At 42.5% G+C, this 27,977-nt stretch overlaps 1 protein-coding gene across 1 annotated transcript in view; it reads left to right on the top strand.

Moving 5' to 3' along the window:
• VSTM4 (V-set and transmembrane domain containing 4) overlaps positions 1-27,977 on the top strand; it is a 94,132-nt gene that overhangs the window by 36,813 nt on the left and 29,342 nt on the right. Inside the window, exons 4-6 of the mRNA XM_056130476.1 lie at positions 2,183-2,290; positions 13,108-13,141; positions 27,575-27,681. Of these exons, the coding sequence (XP_055986451.1) occupies positions 2,183-2,290; positions 13,108-13,141; positions 27,575-27,681 (249 nt within the window). The remainder of the gene's footprint in view (positions 1-2,182; positions 2,291-13,107; positions 13,142-27,574; positions 27,682-27,977) is intronic.

Genomic DNA, 27,977 nt, shown 5'->3' with positions numbered 1-27,977 from the left:
GTTTCCACCTCCACAAGGGCTTAGAGCCAAAGCCACTTCCTTTTTTCTTCTCACAACCCTTTTACTTCTGGCCACCACTGATTTAGTTCATTTCTATACTTTTGTCATTTCTAAAATATTGTGTCAGTATATAAATTTGGAAATTCTTTTCCTTTTCTCTTTTTCTCACTCAGCATAAATTCTGATGTGATCTATCCAGATTGTTGCCGTTTCTGTCTGAGTAGTAGTCCCTGGTGTGGATGCAACCCGGTTTATTTAATCACTTACCTACCCGAGGACACCTGTGCAGTTTCCAGTTGTGATAGGCTTTTGTGTAGACAGAAACTGTCACTTGGCTGGGTCCGCTGTCTTGGAGTCTGATTGTGAGTTGAATGTTAGTCCTATCTTTTAGGAAACTGCCAGACTGTTTCCTTCAACCTCTGTCTCATTTAGTATGCTCACAGCCATGCCTGAGTGACCCAGTTTATCCATATCCTTGCCACCATTCGTTATTGGCACTGCTTTTTTGTTTTAGCCATTCTGATAGGGATTTCAGACACCATATTGGGACTGAAATTTATATTGCTCTAATGGTTAAGGAGGGCAAAATTCTTAGGTGCCTATTTATCATATAAAATATTTCTACTTTTGCTCATTTTCTAAAGGGGTTTATCATATTTCCTGCTGAGTTTTGAGAGTTTTTTATATTCTAGAAATGAATATTTTTTTTGCGGTGCTCAGGACTTACTCCTTGCTCTGCTTTTGGGGATCACTTCTGGTGGGACTCTGGGCACCCACCAACAATATGGCGTTCGGGGGGGTTGAACTTAGGTCAGTTGTATGCAAGGCAAGGGCCTTGCTTATTGTACTATTGCTCCAAACCCTAAAAATGGATCTTTAGTGAGACAAGAGTACTAGCTTCCTCTTTGGTACTCTTCTGTGACTTATGTTGGGCATCTAGTGCAGCTTCAGGGAATGTAGTTTTTTACATTAGGCTTGTGCAGATTCTTGTGTTCACCGTTATTTTGGTGAGTTTGGGGAATATTGGAGCTCGACTCCAAGCCTACTCAGATTGGAGTTGAGCATCCTCCACCCAGATCCTCCAAATTCCAGTAGGCGGGGGTCACACCCACCAACTGGCCCCCTGGCGCCGTGTAATCCCATCAGTGGCCAAGACTCAGAGACTATAAAAACCAGCTCCTAGATGAGACCAGTGCAGTCTCCTTTCCCTGCGCCTGGCTGTTCCTCGCCGGGGTCCCTTGGAGGGGAGCGGGTTGAGCCTTCCTCCCCGCCCCGACCAGGGCTCCGGCAGCTGAAGACCTCCAGGACCAGCCACCACCATGCTGAGACCACTCTCCGCACACCTGAAGGTACCGGCAGAGGGACAAAGCCACGTGGGTTCCGGGGCCGAGATCTCCAAGCCTACTCGGATTGGAGTCGAGCATCCTCCACCCAGATCCTCCAAATTCCAGTAGACGGGGGTCACACCCACCACCTGGCCCCCTGGCGCCGTGTAATCCCATCAGCGGCCAAGACTCAGAGACTATAAAAACCAGCTCCTGGAACCTTATTATGACATCTTATTATGACATCTCATTCCTACTTTGACAAACTCGCAGGCTACCGAATGTAGCCTGCCCACATGGCAGAGTCTGGCAAACTCCCCGTGGCGTACCCAAATATGCCAAATACCAGTAACAATGATGGGTCTCATTCTCCTAAAGAGCCTTGAATATAATCTCAGGGCTAGGATGAAGGAGACGTTACTGGGGCCTGCTCGAGGCAATCGACGAATAACAGGATGATCTGTGATCTGTGATCTGTGAGTAAGACATGAACTTTTCTCCCAATATGTAACTTGTTCTTTCAAAATTTTCATAGTATATTTACAGAGACTTATTTTTACTTTCATCAAGGAGACCATATGTGGTGCTGAGAATTTGAGCTAGTTGGCTATATTCAAATACCTTAATCTCTGTACTGTCTCTCCAACCTCTTGATATGTAGTCTGAAAACTCTCTGCCAGATACTTGATCCCATAGATTTTTCTCTTGGCTCTTTTGTTAAGAGCTTTCTCATTCCTTTTTTTTTTTTTTTTAAATTTGTGCTCATGGCTCCTTTTGTGTGGACCTTGTGTCCTGTGTGAATTGTGTGCTGCCATGTGTGTTCCTTCTCATGCAGACCCTCTGCTCTTGTCCTGCAGATCTCTACATGTACGCTGTGCTCGTGTGCTGTGTGGGCATCCTCAGCGTCCTGCTCTTCACGCTAGCCATCATCTGGCAGTCCGTGTTTAACAAGAGGAAATCTAGAGGTAAGGGAACAGTAATGGTCCTGTCTGAGATGCAGCAGAGCCAGACTACACACCGGAAGAAGACACCAGGCAAAATAACACCTTGGCTTATTGTTGTTTACCATTATGGGTGAGCAAAGTGAATGAGAAGATCCTTCTCCCTGGGACTCTTGATAATCACCACTTGGGAGCTTTTCCATCCCCCTTTCCTCAAATTTCTTCCTTCCTTGCCTCCTTACGTCTTTGATTTTCCCACAAGAGATTGTGAATTCGTACCCTGCTGTTCTAGGAGTTTTTAGCGTATGTCCTCAGCCACTCTGATCTTTAGCCTCCTCATCCATGAAGTAAAGTGGCCCCTGCTTTCTTAGATGGACAATCAACGAGGATATAGCTTCTTGGATGGGATATGACTGTGAGTGCTTTAATCTCTAGGCCTGTGCCTGGCAGGCAGGCAGGGCTTAGAAAGTAGCGTCTCTCATTGTCTTCTTCCACATTTGCTCCCTCACTACTTTCTTGTCATGTCCTTGTCCTGGACTCTGCCTCCAGGTCCTTCTCCCTCTGCTATTGTCTTTCCCTGATTACAGTTCTGATTTGTTGCCCTCGGAATGCTGCCCACTTTCTCTCTTACTCCTGCTCACCTCCTCTGTTTCACAAGTCATCCGCTCCTGGGTTTATGCCCTGAGACCCTCACTCTGGGTCCCCTGCAGAGTTTCTCAGGCAGATGAGGACCCCATGGCTTCCAGAGTGGACTTAGGTGGTAGCTGGGCTCAGTGATAATCCTGACTCTGGTGCAGGTGGGGATTCTCCACTTGGCAGCTTGTCACTTATCTGACCTACCTTGCTGTTCTCCTCAAAATAACAGGGGAAAAAAAGAATATCTGAGTCTTTTGGGAATCATTGTGAGGTTTGTGATAAAAGTAACAATATAAACACAGCCTCCACCCCCACGCCATCCCCAGTCCTTAAGTCACTCTGGCTCCTAGTGTATTTGCAATGATTTATGGTGATAATCGCCTGATTATCACTCTTAGCCCAGGGTCATTGCTAGAAAACTTTAGATTTCATAAACAGAGCTTAAAAGAGGACAAGCAAACTAAGAGAGTATAGTGGTTCCAGATGGAACACTCCTCAGAGTGCAGGCAGGGCTAAGGGAATTGAGAGGAAATGGTGGTAACATGCCCAGAAATGAGTGCCTTCAAGAAGCTGGTTCTCTTCTAGACCTGGGGTTGTGGAACAGAGAGGGGAGTTTCCTGGGATTGTGGGAGAGGTCACTGTCTGAGGGACTCAGACAAGGTGAAATAGGAGGTGGCAGGAAGGATGACAAGAATGTAAGTTGCTTGGCCTTTCCCCCAACCTAGGTCCTGGGCTGCCTCCCTTTGGGCTCACCCACCGGAAGCCATAGTGCAGTCCATGGAAGTCAGCCACCAGGATTCCAAGTAGAGTAAAAAGTAGTCAACTGGGAACTCAGAATACCCACCCCAGAGACAGTAGGGGAAGGGGACAGAACCAGTTTTGAAAGCCTTTCCCCATGGCATCTTCTTCTGCAGTGTGTACCCAATAAACCTTTGGCTCCTTTTATGGATTGATAACACATGTTTTTTGGTTGTTTTTTTTTTTTTTTGCACATGTGCAAATGTGCAAATGCAACTGTGTTCCTCCAGGAGGACAGTGTCTCAGGCAGGGGCCAGGCATCTGATTGATTCTCCTTGGAATTTGCCTCATGACAGCTGCTCAACAAATGCTGGACAAATGGGTTGCTTCCCAGCTACGTTGCTTCCAGCTGTTGGGAGTATGGAAGTCACAGAGGCAATTTCCAAACCCACTTTTCTCTAAATGTACTCTGCCCGGCCTCAGGGACTGAGAGAGAAGCCTGTTCTGAGGTTCATGCCCACTTCACCCTACCTAAGTTCAGGCCAACAAAGCAGAGTGGGTAGGCCAGCAGGCTTCCTTCTGCTCTAGTCAATAAGGGCAGATTCTACATATGCTCGAGTCTCTCACAGAGCTCCTGACCACCCAGATTTCAGCTGCCTATGCTCTCCTGAAGTGGGCCCCAGGAAGCCTCAGGTGTACCAACACACAGTGTCCCTGCCTAGCTGTCCGGGCTTTGCCTGCTCTAGAAAGACCCCGTGATCCTTCCGTCATGTTCTCATGTAATCCTGAGCACAGTGCAGGATCACAGCTGGCATCTTTGCCAATTGACGGAAACATAGCTGAGGAGCTTGGGAAAGGCCTGCACGGGGAGGGACAAAGCTCATGCTCCAGCCCCAGCCTCACATGTTTCTGTTCAAGCAAACTTCAGGCAGCTGAGCAATGACCTTGCCAAGGAATTTTCCTTCAGCCTTCCACAGTGACTGTTGCTGGGTTCCTTGTCAAACAACAGTATTGAGCTTCTACCGCTCCTTGGGTGTTTGGTCATTGGCAGGCTGTCAATCTGAAGCCCTGGCAGGGTGGGTCCTGCCTTCTGTGGCCTTGAACTCAGGTTACTCTCTCTACACTACAGGAGTCAGGACAGAGAGCTATGGCAGGTGGGTCTGACGTTGTCCACACTCATCGCCCAAGCAGAGTCCTGCCCAAGTCTTTAGGGGCTGTTAGTTCATCTCGGAATCTGCTCAGATGTAGACTGACTCAGGGTTGTCAGGATAGGCCTAAGATACTGCTCTTTGGATGAAGTCCATGTTAATCCCATTGCAGTGTTTCGGGAACAAGGCTACAGAGTTCTCAGAGGTTCTCTTCTTGCCACCCCTTGTTCACAGTAAATATTTTGAAATATCATTCCTATCTTGACATCGAAGTTCATCGATAAGATCTGCCACCCAAACTTTCTGCTCTATAGCCTATACATGTAGATACCGTATGAGGGCAGCCTGTGTGAGATTGGAAAAGTCAGTGGCAAGTAATTTACAACACAAACAAAACTTGGTATTGTGCTTCTTCTTTCGAGTGAGGTTGAATTTCAAAGAAGACAGCATTCCTTTAACTATTTGAAACACTTTGTAACAAAGTTCATGACTTCCTATCTCCTGACACTTGCATAGTATTCCATTGTGTAGATGTACCAAAGTTTCTTTAAGCAGTCATCTGTTCTAGGGCACTTGGATAGACATGGGGAGTATCATGCTAAGTGAAATGAGTCAGAAAGAGAGGGACAGACATAGAAGGACTGCACTCATTTGTGGAGTATAAAACAACATAACATGAGGCTGACACCTAAGGATACATGAGATAGGTAGATTGCTCCATAGCTGGAAATCTGCCTCATAAGCAAAGGGGAGAAGACAGCTGGAACAGAGAAAGTATCACTAAGAAAATGATGGCCTGAGGAACTGGTCGGGATGGAAGATGTGTGCAGAAAGTAGATAAAGGACCAAACATGATAACCTTTCAATGTCTGTATTGCAAACCATAATGCCCAAAAGTAGAGAGAGATTATTGGGAATCATGTCTGCCATGGAGGCAGGGGGAGGGTGGGAAGGGGGGTATACCAGGGACATTGGTGGTAGGGAATGTGCACTGGTGGAAGGATGGGTGTTTGATCATTGTGTGATTGTAACCCAAACATGAAAGCTTCTAACTATCTTATAATGATTCAATAAAGGAAAGAAAGAAAGAAAGAAAGAAAGAAAGAAAGAAAGAAAGAAAGAGAGAGAAAGAAAGAGAGAGAGAGAAAGAAAGAAAGAAAGAAAGAAAGACTTTGTGATCAATAGGTAGAGAGATAGATTCAAATGTAAATGGATCAAGAGAAGACACAGGGTGCATGTGAGGAGGACAGATATAGACTGTCAAACATGTGTGCCTTAAAATCCAGGAATGGCTTCACTTATAGTAATGAGCTTTCTTCAACCTCAGGATTTGGTTGCAAGAACTCAAATAAAAATGTATGCTCTTTCTGATTATCACACTTTATTTAGACATCTATTATCAGAATTTGCTCGAGCGGGCCCAGTAACGTCTCCATTGGAGACTTTGTTGTTACTGTGTTTGGCATATCAAATACTCTCAGTAGCTTGCCGGGCTCTCCGAGAGGGGCGGAGGAATCGAACTCGGGTCGGCCACGTTGGCTGCTTGTAAGGCGAACGCCCTACCACTGTGTTATCAGAATTGAGTAGAAATGATACCTATTTTTATGTGTCAAATAAGTCACAATGGATTGTATCTATTTTTTTTTCAGTGTGAGTATCAAGAATGTTATTCAGTGTCATAGGAATATTCACTTGTGAATGCCTTGCATATTGTTGTATGGCCAGCATGCTTGGCTTCTGCCTATCAGCAAGCAGTTTTATCCCAATCAGCATGGTTGTTAGCAACATCGCACAGAGTTCTCAGCTGCCTCCAGGGGTTGAAGCCATCCCCACTAGAAACCTTGGCCTTTTAGAAGGATGTTCCCATGTCTTAAGCTCCATCCATATAGTTGGAGAACACAAGGCCTCTAGGAGGCCCTGGGTACAGGACCAGTGGAGAGTGATATGGCGTTAATGGGACACTCTGGGAGTCTGCCTCTGTCCTAATCCTCTCACTCAGGGTCTTTGGTTAGTCCCTGTTTCACAATGTAGAAGTAGGGAATTGCAACCATAGGTGAATTGTTCAAATATTGCACAGGACCCCAAACCCACACTTTCCATTCTAATCTGTATATCTTTCTCCATGGACCTCAATAAAAGCCACCCTTTTCAAGTCCTGTTACCTCTGAAGGAAGTTTGGGGAAGCCTCATTCACCTTTATGGTCCCTGGAAAGCAGCTCCTGGCCCAGAACCAGTGACTTTCCAGGAATAGCTTGGCAGGTTGATTCATAGTAAGGAGACCCAAGTTTCTACTGAGGCTTGAAGTATGGAACTTTTTCCAGTTTGAGGAAAGAGCTAAATCTTAGTGAGATTTAAGGGGATTTTTCTTTTGTTTTTGGCCACACCTGGCAATACTCAGGGGTTAGTCCTGGCTCTGCACTCAGGAAACACTCCTGGCAGTGCTGGAGGGACCAAATGAGATGCCAATAATTGAACCTGGGTCTTTCATGTGCAATACAAGTGCCCTACCTGATGTACTATCAGCTCTAGCCCCAAGTTGTTTTATTTTTTTTTGTCCCGATGGGGTAGATTTAATCAATATAGCTTTATTTCTGATTAGTCAATGATTTTTTTTGTTCTGAAGTTATAATTGAGAGCAGTTGCCTTTCTTGTCATTGAATAGTGTTTTCTTCAGAGAACACACACAGCTCCTTCCAAAGTGTTTCAGGTTTCTGACTGAAAACCAGCCACACTGAACATAGTGGCTACAGAAAACATTGATTTGCTTCAAATTCTGCAGTCTGGGCTAGATTCAGTTGGACAGTTCTGCTGATAATGCCAGTGGGGGCTCCTTGTAAGCCTCCAAAGTCATCTGGAGTTGGCGGGGACTGGAGCTCTAAGTTGGCGCTACTGCTAGTCCTGGGCCCCACCTCTAGAATGAATGAGACAGCAAGGCACTTAGTGTGACTTTCTCTGTATTTGATGACTCTGGGCTCCACTGGCCATGACTAGACTGTCACTACCACTGAGTAAAGCTAGTGATGAAGGTAGCCTTGATGGAAGGAAGGAGAGTTTACCTACTCTACTGCCCCCTCAGATGGATCTCTCTGTGAGGAGGACCCAGAGTAACTACCCCTCTCATGCAGTGCTCTGGAGGGACACCAGGATGAACAATCCCATCCTAGAGTTCAACAGAGCAGAGTTCCAACCCCTTCTCCCAGCCTCCTTGCTGCTCCGTCCTCTCCCGGCTTTGTCTCACTTTGTTTTCCTCAGCCACTCACTGGTCACATGAGCTGGACTTAATTGTACCCTTGTGTTGCTTGCCAAGCCCCCAAATGCTTTCCACTTCTCTCCTGAGCTGAGTCTCTGTCCTACTCTTTGACAGTGCCAGAGCGCCCCGGCTTCCTCTGTGGGCCAGCAGCTCTGAGTCACTCTTGGAATACAACAGTCCTGGTGGCCCAGGGCCAAATCCCCGCTTACTCCTGTGGCTCCTCCTGCCCTGGGTTTCTCAAAGCCTTCACTTCTCCATGAGTTAGTCCAGATTCGCAGACTGTGGGGGTAGTCTCAGCAAGACCCCCACACTTCTCTACATGAGCTTTCAAAAAGATAGTGTTAAAGGCACCCCAGAGCCAGATAGGAAAGGGGCATAGACTCCTCTCTTATCTCAGGGAAGCTTTGGGGCATATGGAGTCCTGGAGCTGGGGCCCCCTTGCAGACTCTTGCACCACTGCTTCCATTATGCTGACTCCAAAGGGGTCTGTGACCTTTTGCTTCCAGAGGTGCACGTCAAGGGATTAAGGGTCTGTGTTCCTTTCTCACACAGACCTGGAGCAATAGCACAGTAGGTAGGGTGTTTTCCTTGCACATGGCCAACCCAGCCAAAGCAAGTTTGATTCCTCCGCCCCTCTCGGAGAGCCCCGCAAGCTACCAAGAGTATCTTGCCCGCACGGCAAAGCCTGGCAAGTTCCCCGTGACGTATTCGATATACCAAACATAGTAGCAACAAGTCTCACAATGGAGACGTTACTGGGCCCACTCGAGCAAATCGATGAACACTCGAGCAATCGATGACAGTGCCACAGTGCTACAGTCCCATTCTCAGCCTTGTGCAGAGGTGGGGAGGCTGCAGAGCATGGACTGGGGCTACTGGCTCAGGAGCAGAGGGTTGAGCTGGATGAAATCTCATAACTTGTCATCAGACACTTGGGCAGTCTGAGCCTTCTACTCTGCAGTCAGTTTCAAGATGCAGACTTGGTTCTGAGTATGTGGGAAGACTCGACAGGCTCTTGTAGACCCTCTGCCACCCATTGTGGGGGACTCAGCAGACTTCCCAGTAGCCTGCTAATGACACGCTAGATTCAAACTCCTTTACTTACACACCTAGTTCTTCCAGCCCTCAGCTTCTTAACCTGTGAGTCACAACAGACTCAGCAACCACAGTAAATTGTTTCTAATCATGCCATGAACAAAACACAAATCAAAATCATACCCACGAATCTGAGGTGTTTCTGGCAATGCTTGTCCCTGTTGACATTTCTCAGATGAAAAGGGGATTGGAGTTGACCAGTTTGAGGGGCCCTGACCCAGATCCCAAGTAAATGTCCTTAGCCTCTATGTCTCCCTGTGAAATGAGGGCGAGATTCCACTCTCCTCACGGGGCTATTAAGGGTTCTCATGAGATTCTCTCTGGTTCGGACCCAGCTTTGCCATGCTTCCCTGGTGCTCTAGCGGGCTCACACTGTGCTGAGAGACTCCATTTCATCTGTAGAAGCTCTATTATGTGCATTCATCCAGGTCAGGAGGCAGCCTGACCCCTTCTGTAACCCCTCATCCCCAAAAGGACTACTTTACTGGGCTGCCAGAGAACAGACTGCAGACAAGCACCTTAGATAGTGCACATTTATTTTCACACAGTTCTGTGTCTGCAAGGCAGACATCACAGTGTCTGCAGAGTGGGTTTCTTCTGAGGCCTCTTCCTGGCTTTGAAGGAGACTGTCTTTTCCCTGTGTCTAGATTGGTCTCCCCCTGAGTGTTCCTCTGTCTTAATCTCTCTCTCTCTCTCTCTCTTTAAAAAATATAGAGAGATAATTTTATTTATGAAGCATCACAAATTAATGCTAGCATAGCCCTCAAAAGAATTCTTTTAAAAATAATGTACTCTTGAGTGTTTTTGGTTGACATCTAAAATTTATCATAAATGTGAGTCATTGCAAAGGATATGAATTCCAGAATATTACAAATCAGATGGCTTACAATGAAATGGCTACAGCCCTCCTTTCCATCTGAATGTTATGAATTTCATAACCAGATCTGTTTACTTTTAAAGGTACTGTGAGGGCAAAAGAAAGGTTCTATGAACAAGTTTTTGTTGCCAGAAATTTTATATTGTCCTTTTTTCAATTGAACTTTTATCTTAAATCCACTTCCAATAAAATATTTTATTCTACTTTATTAGATAGTGTGCTTTGAATATGGTATATTGATTACTCAATTATATTTTATTAAATATATGTATATATAAATTTAGATAAAAAATTTTATATTGCCTTATACCCTAGGTATACTTTAGATATGAAAATACTCTCTTCTGTATTGAGTTATCAATACTGTGCAATTAGTGAGATTTGGAAAATTATATAAAATTAATCAAAACTGCATAAATATATTATAAATTTAGATAAATAATTAATAATCCTAAGAAGTAAGGTTTATTAGAATTGTATCTTTATTGAAATGGATTTTTATATTTACTTCATATACACCCTATATGAATTTTCTCAGTGATAGAATTTAGCATCAATTTCTATTCTTAATTTTAAAATAGGTGTTATCTCTGAGATACATTGTTCAATATAAAATGAAGAGAGAATGCATGGGGTATTCTTAGATCCCTCAGTGCTGTAAACAGCTTTAAGCTCTATATAAAAGTCATAGAATAATCTATCATTGAAAACTATTTTTGGTACTCTACTAGTTGACAGCTGGATTAGGTCACTAGTCAGTCCTTGTTGAAAGCAAATTAACGAAACCTCTCCTCTTTGTAAAAGGCTTAGTTGTTGTTCAATCATTAGGCATGTACTTTCTCCACACAGACACCAATATTTCAAATCATTTTTATTTCTTGCCCCAGGGCTTTTCACCCTCCAGGACAGGTCTCCTTAGAGTGGGTCATAAGTAAACTTTAATTTTATGAATTAGAAAAGGTGATGTGAATGGGAAGGGTGAAAGGAATGTAGGCAGACTTCAGATATGTTTCAGGACAATAAATTCTTAGGAAAGAGTACCCTAAATATGAGTATCCAATTATCGATTTTTTAGAAAGTCTTTATGAGTGGCCAGGGGTATACAAACATTAGTCTAAAGACCCCAAATCCAAATAGTAAGCTTGGAATAGTGCCAGAATCACATGGCATGAACATTATATACTATGGTTATTATTATTATTGTTGTTGTTGTTGCTGCATCTGTAAATTATCTGGTACATGGTACATAATAGGTGCTAAGTAAATGGAATGCAGAAAGACTTTTTGGTACTGCTGGGAACTGGACCACACAAATCTGTAAAAGCCCTTCTAATGGGCTAGAAATACAGTACTGTGGGTGAGGCACTTACCTTGCATGGAGCCCAGGTTTCCATCCCTGGCATCGATTATGATCCACAGAGCAATTCCAGTAGTGATCCCTGAGTACAAAACAAGGAATAAGCCCTCCTGAAAAAGAAAACCAAACAAAAGTTCCTTTAAAAAAAGAACTTCTGGGAGCTGGAGAGATAGCACAGTGGGTAGGGCGTTTGCCTTGCACGCAGCCGACCCGAGTTCGATTCCCAGCAACCCATATGGTCCCCTGAGCACCGCCAGGAGTAATTTCTGAGTGCAAGAGCCAGGAATAACCCCTGTGCATTGCCAGGTGTGACCCGAAAAACAAAAAGAAAAAACAAAAAAGAACTTCTGTCATGTTTTGTTTTGTTTTCCTTGCTCAAGGATCAATCCTGGCTGGCTCAGAGGACCATAGATGGATGGTGCCAAGTCTATCCTAAGTCAGCATGGCAAGGCAAACACCTTACCCTCTGTACTGTCTCTCTAGTCCTGAGAACAGTCTATCTGACCTGGAACCTATATTGCCCACCTGCAGATCAGTCTGACTATAATAGTTTAAAGGTAAAAGGTAAAGGCCCTCCCGTTGTTCATCGATTTGCTCGAGCGGGCCCAGTAACGTCTCCATTGGAGACTTTGTTGTTACTGTGTCTGGCATATCGAATACATCTTGGGGAGCTTGCCAGGCTCTGCCGCACGGGCTAGATACTCTCGGTAGCTTGTCGGGCTCTCCAAGAGGGACGGAGGAATCGAACTCGGGTCGGCCATGTTGGCTATGTGCAAGGCAAATGCCCTACCGCTGTGCTAATAGTTTAGCATAAGTATTTTGTTTACTTGCAATTCTACACATCAGCAGTTTGGACTGGATTCAGCTAAGCCGTTATGGCCTCAGTCATATTTACTCATGCAGCTGCAATCTGCTGGTGAATCAACTGAGGTGACCTGCTCCATGCAGTCATATTTTCTAGTGGGTAGCAGAAGAATTTCATACAAGAGAAATTGCAAATTCAGGACAAAACAATATTCTGTGCCTTTGCATGGAGCATATTGATTAATGTTTCACTGGCCAAAGCAAACCATGTGACTAAACTGGGAGTCAGTATTTTAGAAAGATCAGGGAGATGTGATTCATTAAGGCCATTGGTTCACCACACAACCCAGAACCCAATGACTGTTGCAGTTTTATTTCCATTTGGGATGAATTCAATTGAGAAACTTCGATAGTTATTTAAGGTAAGCGCCTTTGGATCCTTGTTTTCCCACTGTAAATAGAATCATTTGGTTTTCATCAAGGATATCTACTATAGGGAATGTCTTTCTCTAAGACTATTTTCCCAAGGTCCTAGAACAACATTACTCAGAAAATATTTTACACAGAGAAGCGTTTAAGTGGAAGCAAGTGAGCCCAGCTTTCCCTAATAAGATTCTCTCTTAACTAAGGCAGAGTTCAGAAGCTGAGTGACTTGTTCTAGAGCCCAGCACACTAGACTTCAACTCAGTCTGATTTGGCCTAAAGTGAATGTTTCACGTTACATAAAGTCTTGTACCTGTCTGGATCCAGCGCATCACTGTGGTGCCCGGGCTCTGGCCTTGTTGCTTTGATCAAGAGACAAGTAGGAAAGCTCTGGAGATGACATGGACCAACATCTTGGCAACACCAAAGTGCTCACATTTCCTGATAATGCCTGAAATTTATCTAGCTACAGTAGCAGTTACTTACCATTTTTTATTTATTTTTCTTTCACAGTGAGACATTATTTGGTGAAATGCCCTCAGAACAGGTAGGTATACATTTTCCTTTTCCCCTCCTCACTCGAAATGAAACCCTTTTCTATTTGACTTCTTTTTATATATGATCAAGATATCAGTTAAATTAATATTTTTACCTCAATGTCTGTGTATTAGTCCATAAATTGTTCTAAAATGTGTAGATGCATGCACCTGTGCATTTATGGATTTTATTCTCTGCTGTCAACTTCTGGAGGTCTAGAGAAGATGTGGCTCATGCTGGCTTAGCTTGCATGCTGAAGGAGGCTTTGTACCTCTTCCTACATGGATGTATTCCTGGCTTAGGAATGAGCTGGAAGGGCTGGAAACTAGACTGAGTACTTTCCACTCCTAATCCCTCTCTACCAGTGCCTATTTGCACAAGGCTACACTCTTGGAAATGTGATATACGTACATGTATATTCATATATACACAAATATATATACACATATACATATATATGGCTGGAGTGATAGCACAGCGGTAGGGCGTTTGCCTTGCACGCAGCCAACATGGCCGACCCGAGTTCGATTCCTCCACCCCTCTCCGAGAGCCCGGCAAGCTACTGAGAGTATCTCGCCCACACGGCAGAGCCTGGCAAGCTCCCCGTGACGTATTCGATATGCCAAACACAGTAACAACAAAGTCTCCAATGGAGACGTTACTGGGCCCGCTCGAGCAAATCGATGAACAATGGGAGAGCCTTTACTTTACATATATATGTATGTATATTTATATATACACGTACACACATATTTATTTATAACACCTTAGTTTAGCTTGTGGAACACACCATATAAGAGATATTGTAGATAGTCATTATGTCTAAAAGTTTGAGATGTTCAGTTTGAACAAGAAATTTTATTTTTTTCTCTTCTCTACTAAACACAACTGTAAGTCTCGGAAATACTATGGGACACTCAAAGGAAGATTCTGAAAGGCTGTGAAAGAAAATTACAATTAAAGTGAGTAGAGAAAAATAACACATTTCCTACAGGGAAACATAAATTTCAATGACAATGCATTTTTAAAATTTTGAATCCATGAAGGACAGAAAGAAATGGCATATCTTGCAAACATGAAAAGAATAGAGATGACAACCATAATTTTTCTTAAACCTCTGAAATTATAATATCTTAAATTATGAAGAACATTGTGATATTTAAAGACGGTGAAGTTAAAATGACCTAATTGGAAGTGAGGCTTTTACTGTTCACTCAAAGTGGTAGAATGTTGGCACTTGTAGACTATAGCAAGATGGTAAACTTGAATCAATCATTGAAATAATTGAAAGAATGCCTCTAAAAATATTGTTGAAGACCAAGAAGATAACATAAATTGGAGTGTATAGTTTAAGCTTATGCAAGGTTGTGACTTTGATACCATGCACTGCTATGGTATGGTATGGTAGATCGCTTCTATTATAGAGCGGATCAGAAAGTAGGTTCAAACATATGTACTCAAGAAAAAGATGTTTGACTATAGTTTAGGAAATCAGCAAATCCTCTCTTACCACAAACAAGTATAACCAGCACCAACTGGAATGGCTCTAGTGGCCCACAGTACTGCCAATAAACACTATTTAGAAAGTACCCTTTATAAAGTAACAAAATAGGAGACTAACACCTAAGAATAGCCGAGATAAGTACCAGTAGGTTTACTCCATGGCTTGGAGGCCAGCCGCACATGCTAGGGGTAAAGGTAGCTCAGATAGAGAAGGGAACACCAAATAAAGCGTTTTGGGAAGATCCGCCCAGGATGGGAGATGCATGCTGAAAGTAGACTATAGACTGAACATGATTGCCACTCAATTCCTCTTTTGCAAACCAAGCACCCAAAAGGAGAGGGAGAACAAAAGGGAATGCCCTGCCACAGAGGCAGGGTAGGATGAGGGGATGGGGGGGGTGGGAGGGACACTGGGATTAGTGGTGGTGGAGAATGGGCACTGGTGGAGGGATGGGTACTCGATCATTGTATAACTGAAACCCAAGCACAAAAATTTGTAAGTCTACAACTGGACCTCATGGTGTTTCACTAATAAATTTTTTTAAAAAAATCATTATTAAAAAATAAACATTGAATAATAAAGTATTTTGTGGCAACATAAAAAAATCAAAAGAATGAGGAGCACAGAATGCAGACAGAAAACAAATAATAAAATATCAGACTTGTTTATTAGCATACTATTTATTTTAAATGTAAATGGTTTAAATGTATGAATCAAATGATAAAGATAGTGTAGATTATTCTTAAGTGGCTTTCCAAAAGACTCACATTCCTTTCCTTTCCAAAAGACTCACTTTAAACACAATGCCATTGTTGATTTCTTGTACATATCAAGCAACACATGATAACAATAAAGCAAAAACTGAAAAATCTGAAAGAATAAATGGATAAATCTACTTACAGTTATGGATGATGACATAAATGCTCCCCTCTTAACAGTGGATAGAAACACTAGACATAAAATTAGTAAGGATATTGAAAAACTAGGCAACACAATCAACCAAAAAGACTGTATTGCTACATAGAAAATACTGTAGCCAAGAAAACAAACATAAGTTTCCCAGCTCCCTGAAACATCCACAATAAGAGATGGTTCATCTTAGACCATCTTAATCCTAGGCTATTAGACCTCGGCAAGTTTAGAAGAATAGAAATATTAGTGCAATCAATCTAGAAATAAAAAAACAATAGCAATCAAATATCTATTACATGGAAACTTAAAGAAACTACTTTTGAATAGTCCATGGTCAAAGGAAGTTGAAAAGGAAACAATTTTTAATAATTAACTAAAAGATGAAAATAATTAACAAAATATGTGGGGTGCAGATAACGCACTAACAGAGATACTTATACTATTCGATGCTTCTATGGAAATAAAGAAAAACCTAAAACCAACATTCTGAAGTCTCATCTCATGAAAATAAGAAAAAATAACATAATAATCCCCAAACATATAGATTGTCTGAGGTACCAAGTTTGATTCTGAGGAGACCACCCAATAGTTTTAAAAAATTAAAACCTAGAGCTAACAATAGGAAGGAAATAAAGATCAAAAAAGGAAAGAGGTGAAATTGAAAACAGTAAAGCAATCCAGAAAATCACTGAAACAAATAGCAATTGGTTAATCTCTGAGGAAATCCAGGCAAAGTTTACATAGGAACTCTATGTTTTAATACTATCATCTGTGACTTTATAATTATCTTGGTAGAAGTTTCAATTAAAAATAAATTTAGATTTTGCTGGAGAGCCCTGTTAACAGTCCCAATAAATTTGACCATTTTGTGTTAACTGGTGTTGGTTTGGGATTCTTAGAAACCTCCTTACCAGTATCAGGATGCAATTTTATTTCATTAAAAGTTCATTGTCTACCAACTACTCTCTGCCAGGGAATAAGCAGTAAGAAAAAGAGGCAGAAGTCTCTGTTATTGTAGAGCTGACCAGACTATAGTTTCAAACATCTGTCCCCAAGAAAAAGACTATAACTTAGGAAATCAGCAGATCCTCTCTTCCCACAAACAAGGATAAAACTGAACAGAATGGACACACATAACTATTTTAGCACTCTGGAAATAGACCAAAGAGATATACTAAACAGTGGGACTTTTATACTCTAGGAACAGCTGATTTGCTGATAAGAACTGTAGTACTCTGTGGAGTTTTGGCCTTGTGTCAATCTGATACTCAGAGGTTCTTTCAGGGCAGAGAGTTCTATGAGGACATCAGTTTCTCTGCTGTGGTAGAAGGGCTTTTGCTTGACTTGGAGCAATGTGTAGTGTAGAACAGTCAGTGGAAGCTGTAATCTCAGAAGTAGTAGAAGTAATAAGCAAGGATATCCAACAGCTCTACTGTCTTTAGGTTTGGGTTTTGGTTGGCACAAGAATATTGTGGTGACATATGCATATTTGTGGGAGAATAGAGTCCCCAAATAAGGGAAAGGGCATACCTTGCAAATAGTAAGAGAGGTAGCAAAACATCTATTAGAACAGATATAATTTAAAACAAAAAATACTAGGACTGGAGCAGTAGTACAGTGGGTATGGCATTTGCCTTGAATGTGCTAACCCAGGTTTGATCCCTATCATCCCAATTGGTCCCTGAACCACATGGGAGTGATTTCCTGAATGCAGAGCAGGGGTAACCCCTGAGCATCTCCAGAAGTGGCCTCCAAAAACCAAAAATAAATACATAAAATTGTTATTAGAGGCAAAGAAAGAAGTTTTATAATCATAAAAGGTCAATATAGCAGGGAGATTTAACAGTTTATTGTGTTGAGGCTGGAGGCATATAGCTCAGTGAGCTAGAATGCATTCCTGTATGCAGGCAGGAGTCCTGGGTTTGATCCCCTGTACTGCATGACCCCCAAACAACAGTAGCAACGACTTAGCTGGAAGTATCCCCAGAGCACTACCAGATGTGACACCCCCAATAAAACAAAACAAACAGACCAAGCAATAGAGCCTCAATATACATAAAACATATGGAAAACTGAAAGATGAAATAGTCAATTTTAGGTGAATACTTGAGATTTTAATGCTCCGCTCTCAATAATTGCTATAAATACTTAGAAAATATTCAAGGATGGAGGAGATCAAGAAATTTAACCTAACAAATAAAAATATTCAAATAACTGATTGTTAAAAAGTGTAAAATCCCTTACTAAACTAAACTAGAAGTAAATAGACCTTTCTTGGTCTAGTGGAGTGCAACCATACGTGAATGTCATGCTCCATGGCAAAATGTTGAGAAGTTTGTCCACACAAAGAGATCTGTGTAGTGGTTTATTGTTGCTTTATTCAGAGTAATCAGATACCGGAAACAATTTCAGTGTTCCCAGTAACTGGTAAATGAAGAAATAAAATTTTGTTTTCTACAAAATATTTGGTAATAGAAAGGAATAGATTGCTGATACAGGCTCCTGCATGGATGAATCTCAAAGCATGATGTTTCCTGAGAGAAACTCAATGCCAAGAATTACATATTATTGTTTTCTATTTCTTCGAAATATCCAGCAAAAGTAAATATAGAGACATAAAATAGATTAGTAATGACTTGAGGGTGAGAGCGAGGCATAAATAAGAGGGTGGGAATTTTGGAGGGGTGGCAAAAATGGTCTAAAACTATACTGTAGTACTGGATAGGACATAAGTACTCTGGGTTTGATCCCAGGTACCAAATATGGGCCCCTGAGTGTAGAGCCAGGAGTAAATCGTGAGCATCTCCAGGTATGGCTGTAGAACAAAATACAAAGAAAACAATCACAAAAATTAAAACTATACTGTAGTGGTGGTTGTACAGTAATCCTGCCAAAATATTGAATTGCACACTTATAGCTAGTGAATTTTATGGTTTATAAATTATAATTCACTAAAGCTGATTCTTTTTAAAAGCATATTTTTCGAAAGGCCACAGGGGTTGGCATTTCAGCTAGTGGAGTGGAGAGGTCAGGGCTGGGGGGTCTGAGCTACAGAAGGCCGGCCTGTGGGGTTTCTCAGGATCTGCATGCCCTGCTGGTTCTGACCTGCATCAGCAGTGGGGAGTGCCCACTCTAGGGTCCTACTTCCCTCCTTCTTTAACCACCCGGCTAGGAGCTGGTGCGGACTGAGCCTGGAGGGTACCATGAGGATGTCACCCCTGCCTGGTGGGCACTAGCATTTTCATTCCCCCAGGTCTAAGCTATCTGCCCACAAACAGAGAGGATAGGAGTCTACCAGCTGGTGTGGTCAGTGAGGCTGCTTGATCCTCTCATTGGGCCATCCCCAAAACTGCTGCCTTTATTTCATCCTCACGCTCAGACCCTCAGGGGCCAGGCCTACCCCTCGGACACTGGTGTGGATACCCTGTCCACTTGCATTTCCCTCCCTGGTTAGTACCGCCTGCCAGTTTCTCTGGGTCTGCAGCCCAGATTCCCTGCCACAGTGTCTGACTGGTGAACTCACTTTGCCCTCAAAGTCAGACCTTTAGCTGATTTCTCTCTGCAGCCCAAGCAGCTCCTTCAGTCCCTATCAGGCTGGGGACGCTCAGATCCTGTTCTTTCAGCTGTGCATGGCAATGAGTGGCTGGGCTGCTGAAGTCCTGAGCTATCATGGGGATCCATGTCCTTGTCTGTCCTCTGACCACTTCCTGCTAAGGGAGAAGGGTCAGGGAGCACAGGATTTCAGGCAAGAGTCCAGGAATGAAAACTCTCAAGCAGGGGACAGACCCTCAAGCTGGCCCTGGGGCTGGCTGGGACTTGCCACGTGACCCTGAGTGGAATCCCGAGACTTTAGGGAATTTCATTCTTTCTAAGAGAAGTTCAAAGAGAGAGAAACAAGTTTTATTTCAATAAGAGCATCCCTGGAGTTCCAAGTACTTGACTTCCTGACCTTTGGGACTTGCGCTTGGGCGATGTGCCTTTCCTGTGGTCTTCCTGGAACTGGTACCAGGCCCAGGACTCAAGGATGCAGGGGAATGTCTAGGAGAAGAGGCCTGGGAAGTAGAGAGAGGGAGGAGAAAGGTCTGGGGCTGGAGGCAGAATGTGGGAATGTGGAGTCCAGGCAGACACCATGGCTGGGAGGAGAGTCAGGAGCACATGCCTAGAGGGATGGTCATCTGTAGATGACCAGCCCATATCCAAGCTGCACTTCCAATAAAGGCAGTGCTCGGAACAGAGGACTAAGAGTGGACACACGCTGTCATTTTTCATATGACAACCCCATGAGTAGGTCTGTGATGAGAAAGTACACACACATACACACAGAGAGAGAGAGAGAGAGAGACAGAGAGACAGAGAGAGACAGAGAAAGAGAGACAGAGAGAGAGAGACAGAGAGCGTGGAGCAGCAAGGGGCCTACAGCAGCCCAGTCACTCATCTCCAGAGCTGATACTCAGCCCCATTAAGGGACTGTGTTCATATTGGTTGCTGAGTGTCACAGTATCGACCTTCACAGCGCTGAGCTAGGCACAGAGCAAAGAGACAGTCAGAACGGACCAGGTAAAGCTAGAGTTGTTGGGGGTGTAGCTGCCAATGAAGTCCAAAGGCATTGATTAGCACATGTCCCGACCTTTTTTGTGGTAGTTTGCTGGTTTTCTTGTCCACTTACTTGCTCTGGGTCCCTCCCTCTGTCCCTGTTCACCAATGCAAGAGGTTGGCAAGGGCAGGGAAACAAGTATGGTGCATCTCTCCTGACAGCATCCCCCGTGTCAGTTCTCTGTCTAGGTGGTCACCATTGCTTCAGCTTAGCATCTTCCATGCCCACAGTAAGGAAGGCAGCCATGGAGGGGACAGGCCGGTAAGATGGGCCTGGCTGATGATTCTGGATAGAGTCAACAATAGTCTGCTTGCATGTGGTGTTCATATGAGCTCTTCCTTCCCAGAAATGTGGTCACTCATTCAGCTGCTTTGGAGCAATTTTTACCCTCTGGGATATGGTGTGTTCTCTTGTCCCTCAGGCTCAGGTCATTGTGTACATTGGAGACTCATTTACACTGGAGACTAATTTACATTTGGAGACTCTAAACTCTTGAATCAAGATGCTGTCTTGGCACAGCCTTTGAGATGCCGTGTGAAGCTGGTGGAATCCAGGAAGGATGAGCCCTAACAGGACTCTGCAAAACTGCTGGTCTTCATAGTGGGCAGAGAAGAGGAGCACAACTGGGTAGAAAAGAGAAGCACATTCCCATGCCCAGGAATTGTCTGGAATGAGAAATGTCAGCTGCCAAGAGAGAGGCAGGCTTGGGTGGTCTCGTCACATAGAGATTCTGCTCCTCTACTCCAAAGTTCAAAGAGTTTGGGGTAGAAAAAGTGGAAGCAGCTAATCCTCCCAGAATGCATAATGGTAATTGAGAGGGCTAGAAGCAGTCACCCCTTGCTTTCAGACAGAAAGTGAGATCAAAAAGTGAGCCCTGAGCCTGGGACGACCGAGTCTTCACCCTGCACTCCAACAGCTGCTGCTTCCTGCCTCTCTCTGAGCCAGAATGACCCAGGCCTTTCCTGTATCCAAACTGCGCCCACCCGCAGGACACCAGGAATCTCCTTGGGTCAGGGTCTATATTTAGGTCCCCACATGTGCACTCTGAACCTCACAGCTTCCTTGAGGTTGTTTTCATCTCTTCTCCTGATACTGGAGGGTTCAGGATTCAGCCATCTCTTGCGCCCAAGACCCTAACACTTGGATTTACTCCTCTTCCTCCCACCAGGGCAGGAGTTTTAAGCAGCTGCAACAATCCTGGGAAACCCCCACCCCAGAATTTAATACAAGCTTAAAAATGCTACCAAATGCTGATCTCTAGCTTTCTGGCATTTTCTCCTTGGGGAGCTGCTTTAAGTCTAGAGCAGCTATTGTGGATCTGGCTTGATTTGCCCTTTTTCTGTCCTAGTTTCTGGTACTTTGTTATGTAGGCTGAGCCCAGAAGGCTGGCTGACCTGGATCAGCTCCCGTATCTTCGCCGAACCTCCCAGAGGCTTCATGTGCCCAGTAGGAGAGTCAGAGATTGGAGGTACCAAGCACTTACACAGTGCCTTGGTTAGGAGGTACATCAGACTTGTCATTAACTTCAGAGTCTGCAAAACTTGACTGCTTGCAATTTGTTTTTGGTCTGGAAAACTCCAGGTGGCCACTTTTCCTGTTAACCGAGGTAACCACCCATTGCTTGGGGTTACAGCCTCTCCCTCATGCTTGGCAACTTGCAGTGTCCTGATTTGATAGTTGTACCACATAGATCTGTCTGTGGGAATGTGAGGACAAGCCAGGCTCTTTGGGACAAGTAGACTTGACTTGTGACTGTGAATTCAGTAGAAACCCACGGAGCCAAGACATGACACCATTAAATACTTAGGTGGGAACATCATTCTCTTTAGGTTGCCCCGTGAACCATCTCTCCTTGCTCTTACTCCTTGAACATTGTTGTCAGTACAGTTCACCATTTTATGACTCTAATATCAGGCCAAACTTTGATGGACTTCACAATAATACTGCTCCCCATTTAATAGGTTAGACCTGAGGCCCAGGAAAGTGAGTGACTTGTGTCACGTCCCTTCTCTAGGCACAGTAGAATAGCTTTAGTGACACCTCCTCCCTTAACTCATTTGCAAAATGCAGCCACCATGTACCATAAAGAAGAGGTGCCCAGCCCTGGTGGGTGGGTCAAAGACTCTAGCAAAAAGCAAGGAGACCGGAAACTTGTCCTTGTCTCACCAAGAGCCCCACGTGCGCCTTTTGCCCCACCCTCGTTGGAGCCAGAAGCACAACCCTGTTCCCCACAAATGACCCTCTTGCTGGTCACACTACCCTCTAATTGAGATGGGGTTTCCGGCCAGGTTTTTTTCTTTTTCTTCTTTTTTTCAAATCTTGGTTTGACTGGCTCCAGTGACACTCACTCCCTTGTGTCAGAGACAAACACAAACCCGTTCCAACCCAAGATGCAGAATGTCTTTCTTGTGAGTGAATCATAGAGTAGACTTTCTTAGTCAAAAGTTCCCACCAGCCCTTCTGATTCTGAGAGAGAACTTGTCCACCGTATGTCATTGTGGTGACTCAGTGTCTTTGGACTCTTATTGCTGAAGTATGAATTAGGACTAAATTTAGTGGACTTTTAAAGTTTTGAAAGGAAATGTGGTGACAAAGCAGAGCTCTCCAGCTTTCCAAAAGTCTTGGGCAGGCTGGCATAAGTTTATGTGAATGATGTTTCCAAACTTTCATTTTATATTAAAGAGCTATAGAATTCAAGAGAAGAGGGGAGGAAGGGGAAATATTATTTGATTCTTCCATATTACAGCTGAGGAAGACAATCCACACTCAGCAACAATTAACAAAATGAATTTTCCAAAGATTTTAGCAAAAAGAAATTGTTGGGCATTTAACAAAAGTCCACAATTCAAAGGGAGTTGGAAAGAAAATGTTTGCAATGGATATATCAGATTGATGTGGCAATTATATGAAAGTTTATAGCAAAATATTCAAAATGCTAATAAATAGTACTATATATACCAAATATATACCAAAATATTCAAGATGCTAATAAATAGATACATATATCATATATCATTCATGAACAAGGAAACACAATTTCACAAACTTGGGAAATGTTAGTTTTCACCAGCAGGAGAAAATTATGTATGTTAGAGATCACATTTTTCTTCATTAAATGTTTTTTTTAATCAAACCTGATGTTAAAGAGAAAGCATAAATGTGCTTTCCATTGTTTTAGTGATTATATGGAAGTACTATAAATTTATCAGAAATGATTTTGATAGTTGGTATTAAACATACTTTAAAGAGGTACACCATTTGTGAACTAACAGTTCCAGCTCTAAAAATACAACCTAAAACCAAACATCAAAGAAGGAAAAACCATTACGCACAAATATATTTATAACAGTGCTATTTATATGCCAAACTGGGAAGCAAATTAGATGTCTAGTTGTCAGGGAATAGCTAAGTAAACTATGACGTCTTTCACCGGAAGAAACAAGAATAAAACAGAGCAGAAAATGTTCAGTATAGAGTGCAAAACTGAAATTCAGTACAACTGACAAACAGCATAAGATTTAAGAAACGAAGAAGAGTTAAATGTTCACAATTTTTCTACAAATATTTTCATTATAGTTGCCAAGACTTGGAAGCACCACTGTATCTTTCTATTGCTGAAAGGATAAAGAAACTCTAGAACTTCGAGAAAATGGTATCTAATCAATTGTTTTTAAAAAATGAGCTATCAAGCCACTATAAGATAAGGAAACTTCAAAGCATTCTGCAGTGAAGGAAGCCATTCTGAAAAGGCTATGCACTATATGCTTCCAATTTTATGACATTCTGGAAAAGTCAGAACTATAAAGACATTAAAATAGTCAGTGGTTCACAGGGGTTGAGAAGTGGGAGGAATGAATAGGTAAAGTTCAGAGGATTTTCATGACAGGTAACTATTCTATATGCTATTCGAGGATGGATGTGTTACGTTTTGTCCAAACAAACAAAATGTATCACGCCAAGAGTGAGAAATATGTGAAGTATTGTTAGTTGCTTATAACGGTGTGTCAGCATAGTTTTTTTCTGGCAAAACAGTATATCACCTGAATAGAGGATATACTGTTGATCATTGGGGAAGCTGTGTTTTGAGGTGTGTAGGGGGCTTATGAACAATCTCTGTAACTTAAGTTCACTTAAATACTTTCCCCCGACCCCCAGTTTTGGGGTTACACCAAGAGGTGCTCAGGGCTTACTGCTGACTGCAGACTGGGCTAGAGAAAATATATGCGATGCCAAGGATTAAACATGAGGGTTAAAGCAAGGTAGACACCTTACCACTATACTATCTATCTTGCTTCCCTTTTGCTCAATTTTTTCTGTGAGCTTAAAACTTCTTTAAAAATTAAGTCTGTGAAAAAAAAGTTAAAAAGAAGGTGAAAATGACTAGAAATATTTAGAAGATTTTGTTTTGGTTACAATAGAATTGTTTTTCTTTAATTTCCTACCTATTATTACCAATTTGAAACCATGAATAAGTATTAATATAAGGCTGACTATATGATTACATACTTAAGCAATACAGATAGTCTCTGACTTCTTTTCTCCCTTAATGAGCAGAGGGTTTTTTTCAGCGCATTTCTTTTGGCTATTCGTGAATTTATATAGTGAACCCTGTACTCTGAAGCTGTGACAGTTAGAATTTCTGTTCCTAACAAAAATAAACTATCACTGGGGATTCTAAGTGGGAACTGTATTCTTAGAGTTTTTCTCACAATGAGTGATTCAATCTTTATTTACTTTTAAAACTCAAAGACTATATTAGAATGGTCATTTGAAAAACTAAATATAAGGACATACTTGTATTTAGTTTACTCTTTCAAAAATGATATAATCACATGATTTTATAATTACATTTTAATTAAAATAATTAAAAATATAAATATGTATATAGCATATATCCATACATGTGTTATATATAGTACATATATGTGTACATGTGTATAGTGTGTGTTTATATACAGGTGAGGTGCAGGTAGTACACGATATACATATGTGTGTTGTAGTGTGCATCTGTTCATATATGTAGCACTGTAGCACTGTTCTCCCGTTGTTCATCAATTTGCTCGAGCGGGCCCAGTAACGACTCCATTGTGAGACTTGTTGTTACTGTGTTTGGCATATCCAATACGTCACAGGGAGCTTGCCATGCTTTGCTGTGCGGGCAAGATACTCTCGGTAGCTTGCCGGACTCTCCGAGAGGGGTGGAGGAATTGAACCTGGGTCGGCCGGGTCGGTCACGTGCAAGGCAAACACCCTACCACTGTGCTACCACTCCATATATGTATGCTTTCCATATTATACATATGCACATGTATATGTATATACAGTGTATATATTACATGTTGACACACATAATGCAGTGTTGAGTATATATATTACATGTACACACAGTGTTCATGCACACACATGTAGCACTTTACATGTGCACACAGGTTTGTGTACATAGTGCACATGTGCAGAGTAGTGTCTATAGCATACATGTGTTCAGAAAACACCTGAACACACCATCACATGATGTATACACATGACCATTATATATGTTCCCATACATGTATGTGTGCATATTATCTGTAGTAATATACATCATGCATAGATGCATAATATATGTATATGACTTATAGTTCACATGTGTGCATACATATGTCCATGTGTTTTATATAATACACATATATACATTAACATATATAGTGTGTGTATGCATAGTGTGTGTACAATAATAATTAATTCTCTCTGTCCAGTCCCCCATCTGCTTTTTTCATTGTCACCCTCATTTTGAGGATGCGCTGTTTTTAAATGTTTATGAATGCTTCCAGTTTCTTTATGCACGTGTATACAAGTACTAGTATATATTATTATATTCCCATATTTTCATATGAGAAGTGGCATTTTTAACACATGATTCAATGCCCAATCCTTTTGCTTAATGATGTGTATTTCCTTATAAATATATTAATAGCATCTTCATTCCATTCTACAGCTACAGGAGACCCAGGTGCCAATTTGTGGCTTCACCATAATTTCTTTAACCAGTCCCCTGCCAGTGGACACTGGGCTGTTTCCAACATATTGCTATTGCCAACAGTGCTGTAATAACTAAACTTATACAAACATTTCACAAACATGAAAGAATATTTGCAGAGTAAATTCCCAGAAGTGAAATTGCTGGGTCACAAAGCATAAACCTCTGAGTTCTGACAGCCCAGGTTATTCTGATTGCCAAGTAATTCCCCGTCAGGACTAGTTCACACTCTTACTAGCAGTACTTCTGAGCTCCCAATTCCCTATACCCTTGCCAGGAGAGTGTTCTGTCTCACATTCGATTATTATTCTGATATGTGGAGAAAGGAAGTATAGAACATTTTAATTTGGATTCCTTTCATGGGGGACTTTTAGCATATTTTCATAGGGAAGAGCTTTCTCTCTTGTGTGAAAACTGTACTGCTCTCATTCATTTTTATTACTAGGAAGTTGGTCATAGCATATGAATTCCTAGAAGTTCTTTATGAATTAGGGAGATAATTTCTCTTGTCAGTTACTCCTATCTGGCTGAAACATATGCCCAAGGAAAAGAGAATCTAAAAAGCGCTTCTTTCCATTAGGCTGCTGGTACCACTAAGAATCAGTTGAAGTCAGGCAGAAGCTCTTCAAGAAGGTGTATGGACTACATTCCTCATGAATCAAGAGCAGTTTCACATCAGGCCAGACACGCCTGCCACTTGCACCTGGGTTGTTGACTTATAGTCAGTTAGAGTATGTCATTGACTACCATAAAGATTTGTCTTGGTTTTCATATCTGGAATATAAGGCTTAACAGTCTTGTCACTGTGGACCATCATGGATAGCACACGTGATACACTGCCACAGTGATTGTACAGGTCCAGATCATTGACAACACACAGCACTCAGGGTGAAGCCCTTCCAAAAGGGAAAGGTGAAGCAAATGAAAGGGTGAGCAATTATGGGGACAACCAAGACTAACAAGAGCAGCTTCCAGGGGGTCCTTCCTCCTGGATGCAGGATACACTCTGTGCATTATGAGCCATAAGTTAAGTATGGGAAACCTTGATTGTAGAAGATCTCAAAGAGAAGTTCCTAATGATACCCTACAGTACATACCCTACTGGTGATGCAGCTGAACCAGACCGCAGCCAATGAAACCAGGTAAATAGCCATTCGTTTATGCATCCCTAAGTTAGCCTTGTGTCTCTCCAGGGTTTTAAAAAAGAACCTTAAATAGTAATAACTTTCTTACCTCATCGGCTTATATTAGCCAACAATCAGAACCAGGCCATGAAATCCTCCTGGAGTGAGCAGAGCAATCTCCATGCAGCTGTAAGAGTACCCACCTGATAGAGGGAGTGCCTGGACACCACCATTTCTTTCCTTTCCTTGAAACATACCTGAATTGGGCTTTAACAAGACCTTTTTTTCTGCAGCTCAGGGGAGACCGTCACCAGCGTGACCAGCTTGGCCCCACTACAGCCCAAGAAGGGCAAGAGAAGGAAGGAGAAAGCTGACATTCCTCCCGCTGTCCCTGCCAAAGGTAGGGAGCAAGTCTGAAATGCTTAAGTGGAAACAACCATGATGAGGAAGTGGGTCTGGGGTTTGTTGTGGGATTGGGATAGGGAGAGCAGAAAGAGGGAAAGTAGGACCTTGTAACCATGTGGTTTGCAGAACTGACCCCCTCCCCATAGATTTTGTGTCAGCTCGAGGTATGAGGGAAGTACTGGGCTGATTCCATAGTATCTGTCACTTTGAGCTATTAGGATGCCTTATCAATAAAAAAGGGGAAGCAACAGGCTATTGATATTTTCCTGTTTTTTTTCAAGGGAAAGGAGG

Source organism: Sorex fumeus, unplaced genomic scaffold, assembly GCF_029834395.1.
Source record: "Sorex fumeus unplaced genomic scaffold, SorFum_2.1 ptg000078l, whole genome shotgun sequence".
In the NCBI taxonomy this organism is placed as follows: Eukaryota; Metazoa; Chordata; class Mammalia; order Eulipotyphla; family Soricidae; genus Sorex; species Sorex fumeus.
The sequence above is the reverse complement of the archived record's forward strand: the minus strand, read 5'-3'. Positions and strand labels throughout refer to the sequence as shown.